Here is a 17,986-nt window from a genome sequence, read left to right on the forward strand (position 1 = left end):
CACACTGCTTTGTCGTGATATATGATAGATTTTAGACATTTGAGATCGTTTAGGCTTCCAAAACAGCGTTTTAAGTTCAGTAATAGAAATTGGATTTTTTGTTTGTCGTCTAATTAGTAACGTTTGCTTTCGTTTAGCGCTTCGCACTAGTAGAAAAAACACTTTGCGCGACGTAGGTACCTTCGTCGCGCAAAGTAAAAAATCGTTGCCTAAGGGTTTGCGCGACGAAACTTCGTCGCGCGATAACCGTCGCGCCAAGGCAGTGACAGTAGGGTTTGCGCGACGAAGAAGTAACGTGCGTCGCGCAAAGCCACTTTGCGCGACGCAGTCCTAGGTCGCGCAAAGTGGCTTTGCGCGACAGAGGATGTGCGTCACGCAAAGTGGCTTTGCGCGACCTAGGACTGCGTCGCACAAAGTGGAATAGGTGGCTTTGCACAACATAGGATATTCGTCGAGCAAAGTGGCTTAGTGTCTTTGTGCGATGTGGGCATGCGTCGCGCAAACCCTTTTTCTTTGTTTTCGTCAAAAATATTTTTTTTAATTTTTAATAAATATTGTAATTAAATTCTAAACAATAATGAATTAACCAAGCAAAAGTATTTAATTATAAAATATATAAAATGTACATACAAGATGTTCGAACAAAAAAGAAAAAACTAAATAAAAGGCCAAAAATAAAAAAAATAAAAAATAAAAAAACACACACAACTTTGCGCGACGTAGGTACAACTACGTCGCTCAAAACAGCTTTGTGCGACGCAGTTGTACCTACGTCACGCAAAGTTGTGTTTTTTTTTTCCTGCCCTTTTCCTTATGAGTACAAAATAAATAAATTAAAAATAGGAAACACATTGTACGAAATTAGTTTTCACAATCCAACCGTCAAATTTGTTAGGATATACTTTGAGATCGTACACACCAAAAATCACAAAAAAAAAAAAAACATTCAAAGATCAAGTAATAAGACAAAACTTTTCGACGGTTATAAATGAAAAATCACGATTTAACGATTATTTTAACTCTGATTTTGATGATTTTTTACAGCTACACTCCTTGACCCTATATGTCACATCCCGGCCCGGGTAGGACCACTTCCCGGGCCTGCTCCACCACCGTAGCACGATATTGTCCGCTTTGGGCTTACCATTCCCTCACGGTTTTGTTTTTGGGAACTCACGAGCAACTTCCCAGTGGGTCACCCATCATGGGATTGCTCAAGCCCCTTCTCGCTTAACTTCGGAGTTCCTACGGAACCCGAAGCCAGTGAGCTCCCAAAAGGCCTCGTGCTAGGTAGGAATGGGAATATACATTTAAGGATCATTCCCCTGGGCGATGTGGGATGTCACACTATATGAATACAACGAATGGATTCAATCGTCAATTTAAAATATTTACACAAGTGGATACTACAAAATCTTATGTTATACTTAATGAAAGTATAAATAAACTCTAAGTGTTAGTAAATCTATCGTTTTGATGGGAAACTCATTGTACGAAACTAGTTTCAACGATCTAACTGTCAAACTTGTTTGTATATGCTTCGAGATCGCATACGCCAAAAATTGCAAAAAAAAAAAACATTCAGATATCAAGTAACGAGGCAAACCTTTTCGACGGGTATAAACGAAAAATCACGATTTAATGGTTATTTTAACTCCGATTTTGATGATTTTATTCAATAAACTAATTTGATCATCAATTTAAAATATTTAAACAAATGGATACTACAAAATCTTATGTTATACTTAATGAAAGTATAAATAAACTCCAAGTGTTGGTGAATCTATTGTTTTGATGGGATACGCATTGTATGAAACTAGTTTTAACGATCCAACCGTAAAACTTGTTTATATATGCTTCGAGATCACATACGCCAAAAATCGCAAAAAACAAATATTCAGAGATTATGTAATGGGACAAACCTTTTCGACGGGTATAAACGAAAAATCACGATTTAACGGTCATTTTAACTTTGATTTTGATGATTTTTTACAGCTACACTCTTTAAACCTACATGAATACAATGAACTAATTCGATTGTCAATTTAAAATATTTACACAAGTGGATACCACAAGAGAAAAATGCAATGGAAGAAACCCAAAAGAAAAAAAAAATGTGTTTTTTTTTTCTTTCTGCCCTTTTGCTTATGAGTACAAAATAAATAAATTAAAAATAGGAAAAAAGTGGTAAAGCATTCATGTTTTGCCGCCAAAATCTTGCGTGACGCATAAAACGTCGCGCAAAAGACCTTTGCGCGACGGCACTTTGCGCGACGAAATCTGGCGTCGCTCAAGCGACCCAAATGTATCTGCGTCGCGCAAAGCTATTTTGCGCGACACCAGCCTTCGTCGCGCAAAGGTCTTTTGCGCGACGTTTTGTGTTTTGCGTCGCGCAAACATACTTTGCGCGACAAAATTTGCTTCGTCGCACAAACATGTTTTTCTACTAGTGTCGCGTTGTCTCAGAGAGTTGTAATCATCAACTCAATCTTTAATCAAATACAACCTTTGGAATTTCTCTCTAAACTGGTTGACTCTAGAACTTTGTTCTTCAAGAAATTACACTTGTAATCCTTGTTGGCTTCGTGCTGCGTCACGAAGTGCATCAGATTGTACAAAATGTTTATGAAAGTAGCTCTTAGCTTGAGAGCGATCATGCATCTCTTTTATATTCTTCTTCAAGTTCTTAAACTACGCAGTGGGACCTGAAAGTTGGGGCCCCTTTCGGTCTTTGGGAAAGGAGAGATATATCAGTTAAAACAAACTGCTGAGATGATTTGGCGGTCATACATACCAACTGATGTTTTAGCAGTTGTTCCTATTCTACAAGATAAGCCTCTATCTCTCTCTCTCTGGAGGTTATTCCTAACTCCTGAGCATATCATTTAACCAAGATGTTGCTTTAAATAAGTGTACATTATGTTGGAAAATTTAATAATAATATTATTATATTAAATTAATTAATTGAATGGAAATTATAAGTAATGCTTTTTGGTGGAGATATGTGTCTATTCTAATAAAGAGTTGCAACTTTTGACTCTTCATGAATTGTCATATACTTTCCAAAAAGGCATCTCAAATTCTATAAATAGGAAAGTCCCCTATAAACATAAGATCACTCTCATTCTTTACATAATCATACAGAGTGCACTAAATATTAGAGAGTCTCATCGAGTCCATATGAGAGAGTTTTCAACACAATCGTGGTTCATTAAGCATTGTGATTTGGAGTGCTACTATTACAAGGACGTGGTCGTTGTGTCTTGGGAGACAAGCGGTGATCAACCATGAGCACCATAGTGAGGCGTAAATTTGTCTTAATGACAAAGTGTCTAACACTTGTCTTGATCAAATTTTCAGATTTTTCTAATCCATTATGTCATGTTCATTTAACATCGGTTACTATGTCATGCATTAATTTGATATATAATTGCATGAATTATTTGTTGATTTTCTATGTAATTTAATATAGCAATTAGACCTCAATTTTTCCAACACATTAATCATAAATTAAGATAGGTTAATTATATTCGAACTGATTCAATATTTTTCACACGATGATTAGATTAATTGCTGGTTGTAAGCATCGTAAGTGTGTGCAGTTGTCTTTCTCATAATCTTTGCAGAAATGAGGGGAACCAGGCCGCTACGGATGTTCTGAACTTTCTTCTTGTGCTCCAATTTGTGCCACCGTTTCTTCGTATTCACCAACTGCGGAAGAACGTCAAGGGCTTGCCAAGGACACAGGGCCGTCTTTGAGATTTCAGAGATCATGTGCGAAGTTTATTAAAGGACCTCTCATTAAGATAGTTTTCTAAGAAGTTAGGACAATGGGATAACTGTGTTTTTGTATTCTTTTTATTCATCCTTGCTAGTCGCGTAAGTTTCAAACTTAGTTTTAGTGAAGTTCTTTTTTAGTATTCCATTCCATGAGTTTCATTTAATTTAAGTTAATTAATTTGTTGGATGTTTAGCTATTTGAAGCTCTTTGGTACTTTTTTTTTCTTTTCAAAGAGAGAGAGATTGCTGGCAATGTACTTGTCGAAGTGAAAAATGGGTGTGAACTTGGTACTTCGGATTGTTAAGACAATAACAAATTCAGAAATATCACACTTCATTCTCTATGCCCTATAAATCCCCCAAATGCAACACCCTTTGATTTTGGTATATTTCTGGACGCCATACAATCTGGTATGATGGGCTCAATAGATTTTCCACAACAGTTCTTGCTCTGTTTTTGGTGGGGTGTACGAAATCTAAGGTTTGTCTCTCTAAAGAATTTCAATTGGGTAACCTTTTGATCAAAACGTATAGAGAATCACAAATATTTTGATCCCATTGGATTAATATTTGCTCCTTTTCATTTTTAGCAGTTCTTTTGGTCTAAATCTCCAGACCAGTATTTTTGCAGTTTGATCAACACATATAACTTCACGAATTTTTTTTTTTTGCTGGATCGAGCGCTCAAGTGGTAACCAATTATTGTTAGTAACAAATCGATCCCCTAATTTGTTGTTATGGAATAGATGCATCTGCAACTTGATTTCATCAAACTTTTTCATGAATTTAGCAACTGAGAGTCATGTGAGTGGTAATTTACCCCTCTCAAGAAACCAATTTACTTTCACACATAATTGAATTTGTGATGACCTCGTGAGTTGTAAAAGGAATAAAAAAACTAAAATAAATTTATATGATGTATAATTAGCTATCTTGCTAACTCATATTTAAATATTTCTCACGTGTTTAAAAATGCATTATCCGTTCAAAAGACGATTAACACTCGATGAATTACTGGAATAAGAATGATCAGAACAAGTTTTGTGAGCAAAAAGGGACGAATAAAGTGAAAAGCCAAGAGAGACTGGTGGAGTAGATTGTACATTCCCAAGTTTTGGCAAGAAAGAGATGTTCATGGTGGGTGGTGCACCTCAACCTACATATATCACTGTAACTAGCAAGCAAACCCTAGCTAGTGCTCATCAGTTTACCATAGACAAAAAGATGGCACAACTATATGGAAGTTAGAAAGTTTATATCTATCTCTATTCATGAATCTAGTTACATATTATATTAATTAATGGAGGGTCTACATCTGGAAGATTTTGTAGAGTGAAGATTATTCCCTAGCATTGATATCGAGGGGAATGTTTGTGGTGCCCCCACCTTCGAGTTCAAATCTTCATCATCTTTTTTATATAGTTTATATATCTGTGATATTTATTATTAATTGATATGTATTAAGTTTATGATAACATAGTTAAAAATAATAAAATTTAAGAATATATGTCAATCAATAATAAATATCATAAAAAATCGCACAAAATAAGTGCAAAATATTTAAACTCACAAATGTAGTGCAAGTTATAGAGAGGGAGCTTTCTTTTAAAATTCCTGCTAAACGGAGTTCGTATATATGTGTGTGTTTTTGTGGTGGAATGTAATTAACACAGTTTTCTAAATTATATTGTTGACGGCAGACCAAGATTAACTTTGGCATTGTATAATTTAATTTAGAATATTGTTTGGGTCATGCGTACCCACTCATTGTTCTTGAAAAATCATCTACTATTTGTAGAGTACTTGTGTGGGTGACGATGAAGATTCATGAAGGGCAAGAGGGCGGTGAGCAAATATTTTTTTTCACTTCATGTGACGGTAAAGTTCATTATTTTATTATTATTTTTTTGATGAATTTAAATTTTAAATTAAAAAAAAAAAAAAACAGATATAAATTTCAAATTTAAACTCATCAAATATAATTGAAAAACAAAAACAGGTGGTGGGGATGGCGGAGTTAATGGGTGGAAGAATCTCAAAGACACAGATGGTGCTGAAAAGACCTGACATTTCTGACCTGTTGCCAAGCAAAAAGAAAGAAACTTTGGCTATTAAAGGATTGACAGCCATCATTCCAAATTTCCAACCGACCTTCAATATTACTTCAAACCAATAAATAATCCAAACTCAACTGCTAAATACGTACACAATCAACGCACAAATCCAACTGTTAACTACTAAAGTAAACACACAGAATATGTCATTAATCTGTATGCACAGCTAATTAACAAATTAATCACCGACACTTGGTAGCTAGCTAAGGTAACCGAAAACATAACGAAAATAAAACATTGAATATTTCCAGCAGGAAATTCTAAGGAACTGCATCGTATACATTGCTGTGTAGATGATCAAGAGGTAGTCAATATGAGCAATCTTATGAAACCCTAATAGGAAAATAGGGGACTTCCCTGACCTCCTTTTCATGCAACTATGTATAAAATTCCTCGTGAGTCACGAGACACTTTTTGAAGCAAAACCAAAAACAAATTTCAAGCATGCGTAGAGGCAAAATTAATTAGAAAGAGAGTGAGAGTGATGAGAAATTCTACTATGCTCCGGTGTACAGATATTCCGAAGTATACTAGAAAACTTAGAGAGAGAACAAGGAAGATTAAGTACAATTAACACTGATGTTGAAAAAAAAAAGGAAGAAAAGCTCATGTACCCTATTACTTTGTTCTTGTTATCAACTCCAATTCGAAACAAGCCATCCAAGACACATGAAGCAAAACAAAACCAAAATACCAATCTTTCTTTTAGATCACTACTTTTTTTCTTTCTTTTCTTTTCTGGGAATTGAATTACCATGATCCTCCACCTAACATTCCATTCCAATACCCACCACCAGAATCTCCTTCCCCTCCTCTATTATTGTGCTGATCAAATTCGGCAGCAGTAGTAGTGGAGCTCGGAATCTGCTGCTTAAAATCCTGATCAGTAGGAAACAAAACCCTGGCATGGCTAGTAGTATTCTCTTGCACACCTTGTAGGCACCCACCATAACCAGCACTCTCAAACCCATCTAGAGAAAAACTAAGCCCACTTGGCTTGAACTCTTGCATAGGAAACCCAGCAGAAAACATTGTGATATTATTCGAATGGTCCGGCACGGCCGCTGCTGCCATCGGTACGAAGAAGTCAGTCCCTGATGCAATCCCAGGTACTTGTGAGCAGTTCCATAGCCGAGAGAAATGATGAGATGTAGTAGTAGTGCCCGAAGAGCTAGGGTTGGGGTGGTAGGTTTTGTTGTCAATACTAAAGGATAGTTTGGTAATATTGTTGTTGTCATAGTCCTGATCAGCTGTTGGGTATGCAAGGTTGAGATCTTGGCCTTGGAAGTGGATCTTATTAGGGTTTTGAGAAGCAGACTGAGGAGGAAAATTACCATGTGGGGTCAGATGGTGATCACGATCATAAGCAACCTTCTTCGCTGAAGACGTGGACGGTGACGATGAATCGGAATTATTTGATCTCTTGTTGTTCTTCCGCGAGCCTCCACCCACAGGAACATTTCTCAGAGATCCACCTTCAGTCCAATACCTTTTACAAGTCTTGCAAAAGTATCTTGGCTGAGAGAGGCTGTAATTGTTGTAATAACAGAATTTTGTGGTGGTGGAATTACACCTTGGACAATTCAAAGCTTGATCCTTTTGTGGCCTTGCCCTTTTCTCTGTGTTTGGCCTTGTAGAAGAAAAATCTTCCATGGATTTAACCACTCCAATACCCTGAAAGTAAAATATAAAAATACACCCAAAAAATAAAAAAAGCGACAAGAAAAGGCCATAACTTTGGTGATCGAAAACCAACAGAAGTATATGTTGTCACTCCAAAAAATTTAAGAGACAAAGATGGAGAGAAGAAACAAGAAAGTAAAAGGAAGAAAACAAGCTACTTTATCAGATGATGGGAAGAAGAAAAAGAAAAGAAAAGTGCAGTACTTTTTAACTTTCATGACAAAAAATGGAAGACCTTTGGGAGATGCAACTATATAAATTCAGATAATATTAGTGGAAAGAAGAAAAGTAAATTATTACACTTTAAAACTAACTAATATATCAAGGAAGATAATTTTTTAAACCCAAAGCTAAGATATTTCTTCTAAATATTAGCTTTGAAAAACTCAACCCTAGAAGATAATTTCATGATTTCATGAAGGAAAAAGAGAAAAGGGTTTTGCTTTACCTGTGGCCAGTGAGCTGTGTCCATGGATTAGCGAGGAGAAAAGGGAAGAGAGAAAAGGAAATGTGGAGTCTTTTGAGAGAGGAAAACCACCCACTTTTTAAGCGCAGATGGTCTTAAAGGCAAAAGATGAAGCACTATGCTGTAAGAGATGATGGTATATGTGGTGTGGTTCCATGTGTTGGCCAACTATATGTGAGAGAGAGAAGGGTAGTTTCGTCTTATAACTTTCACTATCATGGTATTATATGCACATGGTATTCACACACCCATTTGCTTTTCATGCACAAGAAATATTTGTCTACTCGAATCATGGCTAGCATGTCACACATTATAATAAAAATAAAATAATATTTTCTCACCGTTTGTATTATGACATGTAATTTATCAAATAGTATTTTGAACACATGAAGAAATTTCTCCTCATACACAATTTTTATTATTTTTAACTGCATAAAGCAAAAGAAAATTGAGATTCAAAAGTAAAGAGTAAGGCTAGGGTAAACTATATAAATTTGAAAATTTAATGATCATGTCACCAATAAAAAATAAACATGTTAATTAACACTTAGGTAATAATCAAATCATTAATTTTTATGTCATTTTGTTTACAAAATTTTATCTACATATTTAGTAGCATTACTCAAAAGTAAATAAACATGTATGAAAAAAAAACAAAGCATACACAAATCATTTTTTAGATTACTATTCATGTACATGCATTAGGGAATAAGGTGTACATGCACTGACTGCACATATGTTTAGTAGAATATTATAAAGTTCTTTCCCTTGGTCAATGTCATCATTCATTCTTCGTGGGCGTCTATGTGCGTATGCACTATAGACTTTGGTGGATTCTTCCTGACTATAGACTTTGCTGGGATGAATTTTCCTCCACTGCATAATTACCTCTCTCTGTTTACCAAATTAATTTCTTCTCTTCACTTTTCCATTTCTCTTTCTTGAACGTGAAGGATGCATCGGTTCTATTTGCCTAAATGAACTAGGCAACTACTTATAACTTTTTGCAAGACTGCCTGTCAAAGGAAAGTGACAACTCCAACACAGACAACAACATTGGAGATATTTGTAAACTTGGTACATGTTTTATCATATACATATATATATATAGGGAATTGTTATTAGCACTCTAAAAATCTCATTCTACACTTCAAACTTTATATATTATGAAAAAAAAATACACTTGTGAGGAATGTAGAATGAGATTTTTGGAGTGTGAATAACATTTCCCCATATATATATATATATTACAACAAGATCCTCTTTGGATTCTTTTGGTGAGGATCCTAAGAATTCGTAAATCGTGTCATTTATCGTATATTGTGCAGGTCAATTTTTATCAGATTCTATTTGTATTTAATTTTAAATAAAAATATTTAAAATGATTTCTGACTGCACAATGTACGATGAGCAAATATGATTCACAGATTTTCGGGATCCTCACAAAGAGAATTTGGATTCATATATATATATATATATATATATATATTTGTTCTCTGATTATGAACTCCTAAAATCATTGCTAAGATGAATATTGATTTTGGACAGATTTTTAGTCAAATTCCGTGTCCTATTTGGGAGAAAAATCCAAAGCAGATAGTGACTCAAGAAATCACGAATGTTTCACTCCAAAGCCATATATTAAGTTTTGATACTACTCTAGTTACATAAATATGGCTAGTACTATTAAGATCCAGTAGGTTTAGCAAATTATAAAGCTTAAAAAATATAAAACAAAAAGAATAAAAAGGATAATCTCAAAAAATTTACATACAATTGGATTTCCAACATACATAACACTACGTGATAAGTTTAGAACGTTATATTCTGTTAGATGTTTGTAAGTATGTTTCTATAGTGAGAATTGATGAGATCAAAGATGCCAACTAAAATACCAACGAGAAAAACTTAGATGAAATTTAAAACTTAGAAGATAAGCTTAGAACACCACAACTTTACATTCTAGTTGCATGTAATTTGCCCCTCACAGACACGACATGATTTAGTCAATTAAGGCTAAAAATCATATCGCATACTAATCCAAACATGTCAAGGAAACTGGTGCGGTAGCTGACGCTGGGATTCTGAAATTTGGTAACGGCGGCAAGGCGACTGCAGAAGAGAGTAGGGGCAGCGGACACGCGGTACGAGCTCCGACGATCCAACCAGAGGAGAACTCATACGGTGGCGAAACGTGTCGGCGATGATGAAGAAGGAGAGAGAATATCTAGGGTTTTGCGCTGGTGCTTCCAACTTTATCCAAACCTCCATCCTATCGAATCAATTAACTAAATTAAATAATGAATGAGTAAAATCACAATCAGCAACTGAAAAGCAAATGGGGAAGGTGCGCGCACATGTGGCGGTGTCTTTCCTTCTGCTTTCCGTCGTACCATTATCTGACCAGCACAAGACTTCAGTCAAACTTTCGTACGTCAATAGAGAAATTTAGGGTTTCTACTGCAGCTAGCGGTACCTAATCAAACCGAACACAGACATCGACATGCATTTTAACTTTTTGAGTACAAATTAATTATTAATCCTCTCTTCATAACATGTGTTTTAATCTCACCATAATATTAATGGACAAGGATTATCTGCTTTTCTATTTTCGGTGCATTTCCGTATCTTCTTATTTTGTGTAGTCACGGTTAAGCCACGTTAACATTTTATATTATTTTTTTATAGAGATAATAAGACAAAAATAAATAGTAATATAAAATATTGACGTGACTTAATAGACAAGGATTGTCTGCTTTTCTATTTTCGGTGCATTTCCGTATCCTCTTATTTTGTATGATCACGGTTAAGCCACGTTAACATTTTATATTATATTTTTTATAGAGATAATAAGACAAAAATGAATAATAATATAAAATGTTGACGTAACTTAACCGTGACAACACAAATAGAAAGGCACGGGAGGGCATCAAAAATGGAAGAGCAGACAATCCTCGTCCAATATTAATACCTCCATTGTGGCATTCTCCCTTCATGTCTCGTTAGTCACGAAATGATGTTTATTATTAAAAAATATTAAGGAAAATGATGTAATTGTTCTATTTTTTTAATTAATTTAAAAAAGAAAAACAATCATAACCTCTCACATCTTTGTAATCTATAAAATATAGTATAAAACAACGATTTCTCGAGCACCGTCCTGTTAGACGCATAGTAGTAATTCAATACCCAATTTACTAGAATATTGAACTACATGCAGTTACAAATTAGTGTTGAACAATACTAATGACTATAAATATATATCATTTTTGCATCATCATGAATCGAACTTTAAATCTCCTCAAAACTAAATAGAGACCGATGTCTCAAACCATATGATCATGTGCATGTGGTTAAAAGCTTTGCATTCGAAGTCTTATTTTCGATTTCAACCTCTCCTAATATCACCTTTTTTATAAAATAAAAACACAAATTCGAACTGGATATTGTTCTTCCTCTGGTCGGATTCTATGTGGTTTTGGATTAACACAAAATCCTTATAATCTTAATAGCAGAACACTAAAAACTTTCAAGTTTAACAATGGTTGTGCTATGCACACACTTGTTTGCTATCTTCAGAAATAACTTCTCAATTTTCGATTGTATGAATTCAAAAGAATTGAAAAACAAAAATTATCAAAAATATATGAAAAAAAGTATGTGAACAACATTGGCTACGGTTACTTACACATGCGACAAACAAGGAAAAGACATTCCTAATGAAGAGAAAATGTGGAAGCCAAATGCCAAACAGAGCATTCCATTTTTGGACCTAACCATCTTTACAAGAAATAACCTCACTCTCTCTGGACTGGTCCAACTTAGGTGGACCCACTTACAAAACCAAAACAAACGCGTGGGGCCCAATAAACATTCAAAAATTCAAACCACGAGCCTATACATTAAGCTATGAAGAGCAAATGAAGCTTCCTCCCCACCTTTGGATTCTTGACCAAAATCATTATTTTTCTTCTTGTAAGATTTTTCCACATGTTCATCTAAATCATGCTTTTGCTTTCTAACACCTACTTTTGGATTGCTTCCTAACACCTACTTTTAAAGAATTTTTATGTCTCTGGAATACTTGTTTCGTAGTCTATTATTTCACGTGTTACGATATAAGTGAGCGACGTAATTTATACATTTCATTTTGGAGTTAAGAAATGCTAAAAGGACTCACTCAAAAGTGAAACTCTCCATGGACTATCCGCTTCCTCACATTTTAATGTCAACTCTCGCATCAACATTATAAAATACTATCCCAGAAGCAAGAGAGGGTACACTTTTAAAAGAGTCCTACTTAACATTTCTCTTTAGAGATATATTAATAAAAAAATAAGCATGCGTTTAAAAGTGTTTTTAGATCACTAAAAAAGCCCCTATGTTTTTTATAAGAGTAATGTTATTCTTACCATAATTTTATACCATATTTCTTTACCATCTTAGGTGGCAAATGAGTTGGACAAGCTATATCATTTAATTTCAATAGTTTTATTAATTAAAACACTTAAATAATCTTAGGTGGAAGAAAGAAACTCCTCGTATACCACAATCATCATTTAATTAACAATCTTTTTATTAATTATTGATTAACATTTTGAAATTAAATTTAAATGATGTGGCTGTCCACATCAGATGTCACCTAAGGTGGTATACAATTGTGATATAAAAATATGGTAAGAATAGCATTATTGTTTTTATAACAACTCTTGGTTCCTTGGTTTGCCCAACCCAAAAGTTACATTCATCCTTATTTAAAGGATTACTTGAGGACCTAAACAAGATAATTAATTAACATAGCATACCTTAATAAGTTATAAGGCCAGTGTTTCTTTCACATTACACCTATTTTATAACACCTCACAAGAAATTAGAAAATTTTGCTAAGCTTGTAACATTCCCTTTTTGAAAATTGAAACAGAATTTCGCGCGTTAAAAGCCGTTAACTCCGCATAATTTGTCCCCTAATTTCACTTAAGCATCCAACAAAACCATAAATTAAAGCTACATTTCTTGATCAAGCTGACTTCTATGTATTGTGGGACATCAGGAAATACATGGCAGGAAGTGAAAACTTGATACTACAGCGAGGGAAGAGAAGGCCAAAAACAACAAAGTGAATATGCTCCGAAAATCAAACATATTTGAACGTGAAAGGCACGCGATAAGTGACATAAAGACAAGAGGTCATGTACCCCGGACCCCCAGTGACACCATAATGTCATTGCATGTGATGATCGTTGTAGACAGAATATTCTCCATTTTTGGCAGAACGGGTTTCGGCCACAAAATCAAAGGTACAACTTATGGGTGTGCATCACCATCAATCACCAAAACAGAGTGGGATGTGGATGACAAAATACATTACTTGAAACAGTTCAGCATGAATATTTTATAGCGAAAAATAAAACAAATATTAAAAGAAGGCATAAAAATTGTATGAGTGGCAACATATGGGGCCAATGAAACCCTAGTGCACAACGTTTATCACCTTCAATTTACTCATTCAACTTGCAGACATCAATGAACTTCTGGACTGCATTGTGGTATTGAGTTCCCTGTAGCCACCACGCACGTTGGATTAATGACAGCTTAGCATCAATATCGGATGATGGATTATCATATTATACCAAAAATCCTCGTAGTATCAATAGTACACGACGACATCTTTAATCATGTATAAGTTGCTTAGCATACGATTTGATAAACATACCTCCCAGTAAAGTTGGTTGCAGTCCATGCACTGCCAAAACTCTAGATTCTTGTTAAACAAGCAGTTAGGAATTCTTTGGAAACCTTTCGCAGCTTCAACAGCCTCTTCAGTCGTCAAGGGCTTTTGAATAAACCTACCATTGCATTTGGTGCATCTTGACATTAGCTGATCCTCACTAATTTTCAGTTGGAAAGTTTCGATTATCTGCAAGAATACTTCAGAATCAGATTTATCCTGTAACAACGCTTCAATCCTTCAAAGGTTATATCTAGGAACATTGTATTAGCAACGCACTTCAAAAATTATACGAGAACCAAGTGTCTCGGTTGGTAGACTCAACATATCCTTCCCAACTTCGTCAAATACCCAAGTGATCCAAAAATTCTTAAGTTTCTTTATCATTTATAATTTAAACTTTTTAAGAAAAAATCTCAAGCACCAAATACAAATTTCAACTATTATAAACAAATTTACATTGATCGTAATAAGTTGACATGATTATTATTATTTTCTTTTTTCAAATAAAGCCGCATTAAATCCAAAGCCTGACTCAAGGTGGTGAGACTTTATATAAGCTAACCTAAAAGACCATGAACCACTTGCAATATATACTATACAGTAAAATTGTCCAAGCAGAATGCATGTACAAATGCACATCTGATTTTCACTGAAGGCGCAGAAGTTTCAAAATGAAGACGGGCATACCTCAAGTAGCTGTTCGTTCTTGAGAAGACTCTTCACCCTATAGATGTGATTGTTTATTAGATAATCATGTCTCAGCAGCTTGGCATCCCGCGTCAACAGCACTCTCTTCTCTTTATTTGCTTGATCTATTAGCTGCCTGCACAAATTGAAACCAAATTAATAATTCATTACAAAAAAATGTTTAAAACATATTCAAAATCTACAACATTTAACATACAAGAGCATGATCATGAGAATACCTGGGTTCAGGCTTTTTTGAATACGAGATTGCGGCATTGATCCCTACACATCTTAAATGTTTAGCTAAGCCTTCGACCTGAAAATAAGCATGAGCAAACAAGTAGCATGTACATTTCAGCCACGGAAACCCTTTGGTAGGGGACCTTGCCAATCTTCAAGGAAAGTGGATATAAAAACTTACCATCACGTCACATAGAAACTTCGGTTGTCCATCACCCCCCAAGGCCAAATCCCATGGTGGGGGACCTTGCCAATCTTCAAAACTCTGTCCTTGCTTTTCATTACAAATCAAACCCTCTGATGACCGTCCTTTTGCTTTTCTTTTAGAAGTTTTGGCCGTTTTGTCTGATTCTTTCAACAAAATTTTCTCCCCATATTCGTTTACAACCTTCAAGAGGTATTCATCCATGGGAAGGGTATTCCTATGCCCTAACCTCAATGTCATTCCCTTTTCCGTAACTATATTAGGAGATACATAAGAAGCAGTAGCTCGGGCTATATCTATAGCTTCATGAACTTTCATCCTTACAATTTTACTACATATATAAAGCTTCTCAAAAACCACTTTCAACCCAAGAGTCACAGTTGGGGGATGAGGTTCAGAGGGATGGCGAACTAGTTTCCCTGCGATGAGAAACCAATCATTTTCCTTTATCAACATAATATAATGTAAGAAAATGTGCAACGAACGCATAAACACGAGTATAAAAATATATATTTAGCATGACTGACCTTCCTTGATGACTTTGGCTTGGAAGACATTGAATATCTCAATCAAGCAGTGTGCATCCATTGCTGCATATGTTTTCTGCTCTTCTGTAAGAGGACGACATGACCAATCACTACATTGGAGTTCCTAAACAAGACATATTATACATTAACACATTTTTATAGGAACTAAAAATTCCCATCCCTTTTTTCCATCATGTGGTTAAAAGTCTAAAACTTTCGATGCAGAGTAACACAGAAACTTTGAATTACGGAAAATCGAAAACCTTTCCAAAACCAAACCTTTGTAAGAGAAATTCCAAGGACTTCTTTGCAAATACTTGCTAAACTCTTGATTTGCTTGGAGGCCTTCCTTCCATGTTGCTTGTGCTGCAGGTGATTGTACATGCTCGTAATATCCATAAATGGCTCCACCTGTTCACCAAAATATCAACCGAGCAATGATCAAAACAGAGGAAGATGATAAAAAAAAGTTTCTTGATTTTTCGCTAAAGGGTTGGATTAGATTGCAAAATTTAAGACAGCCCAAGTCCCAAAATCTAAACTTTCGCTACAGTTTCTGCAAAACATGAAATTTTCTTACCCTGTCGAACCCAGGTTCGCAGCCATTGGAGCTGAAGGTGGAGGACAAGTATATCAAATCCTGCTTAAATCGAAAACCCAGTTTCAGAATATCGGGGGAAATGAATGCGTCCCTCAACAACTCCCAGACCGACGGCAGATGAATGGTTGACAGGTCAAGCAGGAAGACGACTGAGTCGTCCGACTCGTCCGAGTCTCCGCCGAGTCGGGAACCTAGTTGACAGGCGAGTTGGAGGAGGAGGACGGTCGGGAAAGACGACTGGGGGGTGCGGGTGCGGATGGGCTTCCACTCGGCATCGAGCGCAATGATTCTACAGCGAGTCAGAGACCGAGTTAAGTTAGTGAACTCGGGTGAGTCGGTGGATGAAACTAGTTGGATATTGAGGGGCCTTTGTGGATCCATGGAAAAAGTGACACTAGTTTCATTCCTCATAATTCGATGAGGGTTTTGGGTTTTTTCATGGGTCAAATATGTTGAATAGGGTAAATTGCGTTTGACCCTTTCATCATTAGCCCAATTGAAAGTCACCTCCTAAAATATTTTTTGAAAAATTAAAATCCTCAACTATTTGAAACTTAACAGTTAACCTTTCACTATCATATTGGATGAAATTTCATCCACTATGCTGTCAAATACTGACACAGCTTTGTTCTCAAGAGTGAATCACGTACTAGTCACGACAAAACTTTACCTTCAAGAGTGAAGTACGTTTTGGTCACGTGCCAGTATTTGACTCAAAGTCAATGAAATTTTATCTAATTAGACAGTGAGAGGTTAATTAGCAAAGTTTAAATATTTCAAAGGTTAATTTAACGAAAAAATAATTCAAAGCGTCAATTCAATTGGGGTTATAATTTAGGGGGTAAGACGACAATTTACTAATGTTAATATCCTAAATGCACATAAATGATCCATTTATCACCTTTAGTACTGACTACAATAATAATATGTATTTGATACAATCAGCATCAGGCAGTTAGATATAATTCATGTAAATATATGTATTTAATACATCACCCAACTTAGCATACCCTAGGGCCAACTTAGCATACCCTACAGCCCTTGGCTAGAAATCAGCGTAGAAGAGTGGTGAGTAAATGTAATACAAATAGCTTAACTATGTCGATTTGCACTTAGAATTAAAAACCGAAAGTTATAGACATTCTAACATTTACGGTTTGTTGAAAATTTAGAGGAAAAAAACAAACTTTACATCGAAAATAAACTATCAAATTTGTTATGACTCCTTTATTTTTTATTCAATCAATTGTTCAGCAAAATTCAAAATAGTTGCTCATTTTCATTGTGAATCTAGCATTTTATTAACGTATGTGTTATAAAAATCACGTGATATAATTAGCAGAAAATTATGACAGAATTAACAATCAGAACTATTATCTTGAATTAAAAGTTTAAAGAGGCTTAAGACCAAATTAGGAGGTACGGTGGAACAAGGTCCAAAACGTAACTTTATGGGCTCAAATATTTTAGCCCAAGCCCAGTCCAATAGGAAACAGTTGCGCCAAATAATAAAGAAACGAGCCCATGCTCGCTCCAAACGAATCCAAATTAGCGCGCGAAATCTCCCCATTGGTTAAATAGCACAACGCAAACACCCTCGCTCGCCCGAACCCGGAAGAAAAATGGTGGCGTTGAGGAGAAGAACGCAAGCCCCGAAGCCTCCCTCTCCCGTTCAAATCGTTGAGGACAATGTACATTAGCAGCATTTGTCTATGAGTTTCTGCAAATGTATGACACTCGAAAAAAGCATGTTCGATTGTTGTCTCTCACTTTCACATATCCATAAGCTGCTTCTAGAGAGTGATGTTAAATTCGTAGATGTGTTCTCGTTATTCTTGTAGAGAAATTCTAGCATGTCGTATTCGATTTTCCAAACTGTACATCTCTGATATTGTTGCCTTCCAGGTTATGTCGAAAGAAGATATTGAAACGAGCTCGTTTGGATGTGCTTT

General features: G+C 35.5%; 2 protein-coding genes across 2 annotated transcripts; both read right to left on the reverse strand.

Annotated features, from left to right (window-relative positions):
• Positions 1 to 6,322: 6,322 nt before the first annotated feature.
• LOC103951625 (dof zinc finger protein DOF4.6) lies at positions 6,323 to 8,183 on the reverse strand. Its single transcript, XM_009363055.3, has 2 exons — positions 8,026 to 8,183; positions 6,323 to 7,568 (listed from the first exon to the last, which is right to left on the reverse strand). Exons 1-2 carry the CDS (start codon positions 8,047 to 8,049, stop codon positions 6,645 to 6,647), a joined length of 948 nt encoding a protein of 315 aa, XP_009361330.2. The 5' UTR covers positions 8,050 to 8,183; the 3' UTR covers positions 6,323 to 6,644.
• Positions 8,184 to 13,389: 5,206 nt separating this feature from the next.
• Positions 13,390 to 16,415, reverse strand: LOC103951626. Its single transcript, XM_009363056.3, has 8 exons — positions 16,014 to 16,415; positions 15,713 to 15,844; positions 15,434 to 15,557; positions 14,883 to 15,325; positions 14,701 to 14,777; positions 14,462 to 14,597; positions 13,757 to 13,960; positions 13,390 to 13,601 (listed from the first exon to the last, which is right to left on the reverse strand). The coding sequence occupies exons 1-8, from the start codon at positions 16,413 to 16,415 to the stop codon at positions 13,542 to 13,544; spliced, it is 1,578 nt and encodes a 525-aa protein (XP_009361331.2). The 3' UTR covers positions 13,390 to 13,541.
• Positions 16,416 to 17,986: the final 1,571 nt, after the last annotated feature.

Source organism: the organism of the source record quoted next, unplaced genomic scaffold, assembly GCF_019419815.1.
Source record: "Pyrus x bretschneideri cultivar Hongxiangsu unplaced genomic scaffold, Pyrus_bretschneideri_v1 Contig4, whole genome shotgun sequence".
NCBI lineage: Eukaryota > Viridiplantae > Streptophyta > Magnoliopsida > Rosales > Rosaceae > Pyrus > Pyrus x bretschneideri.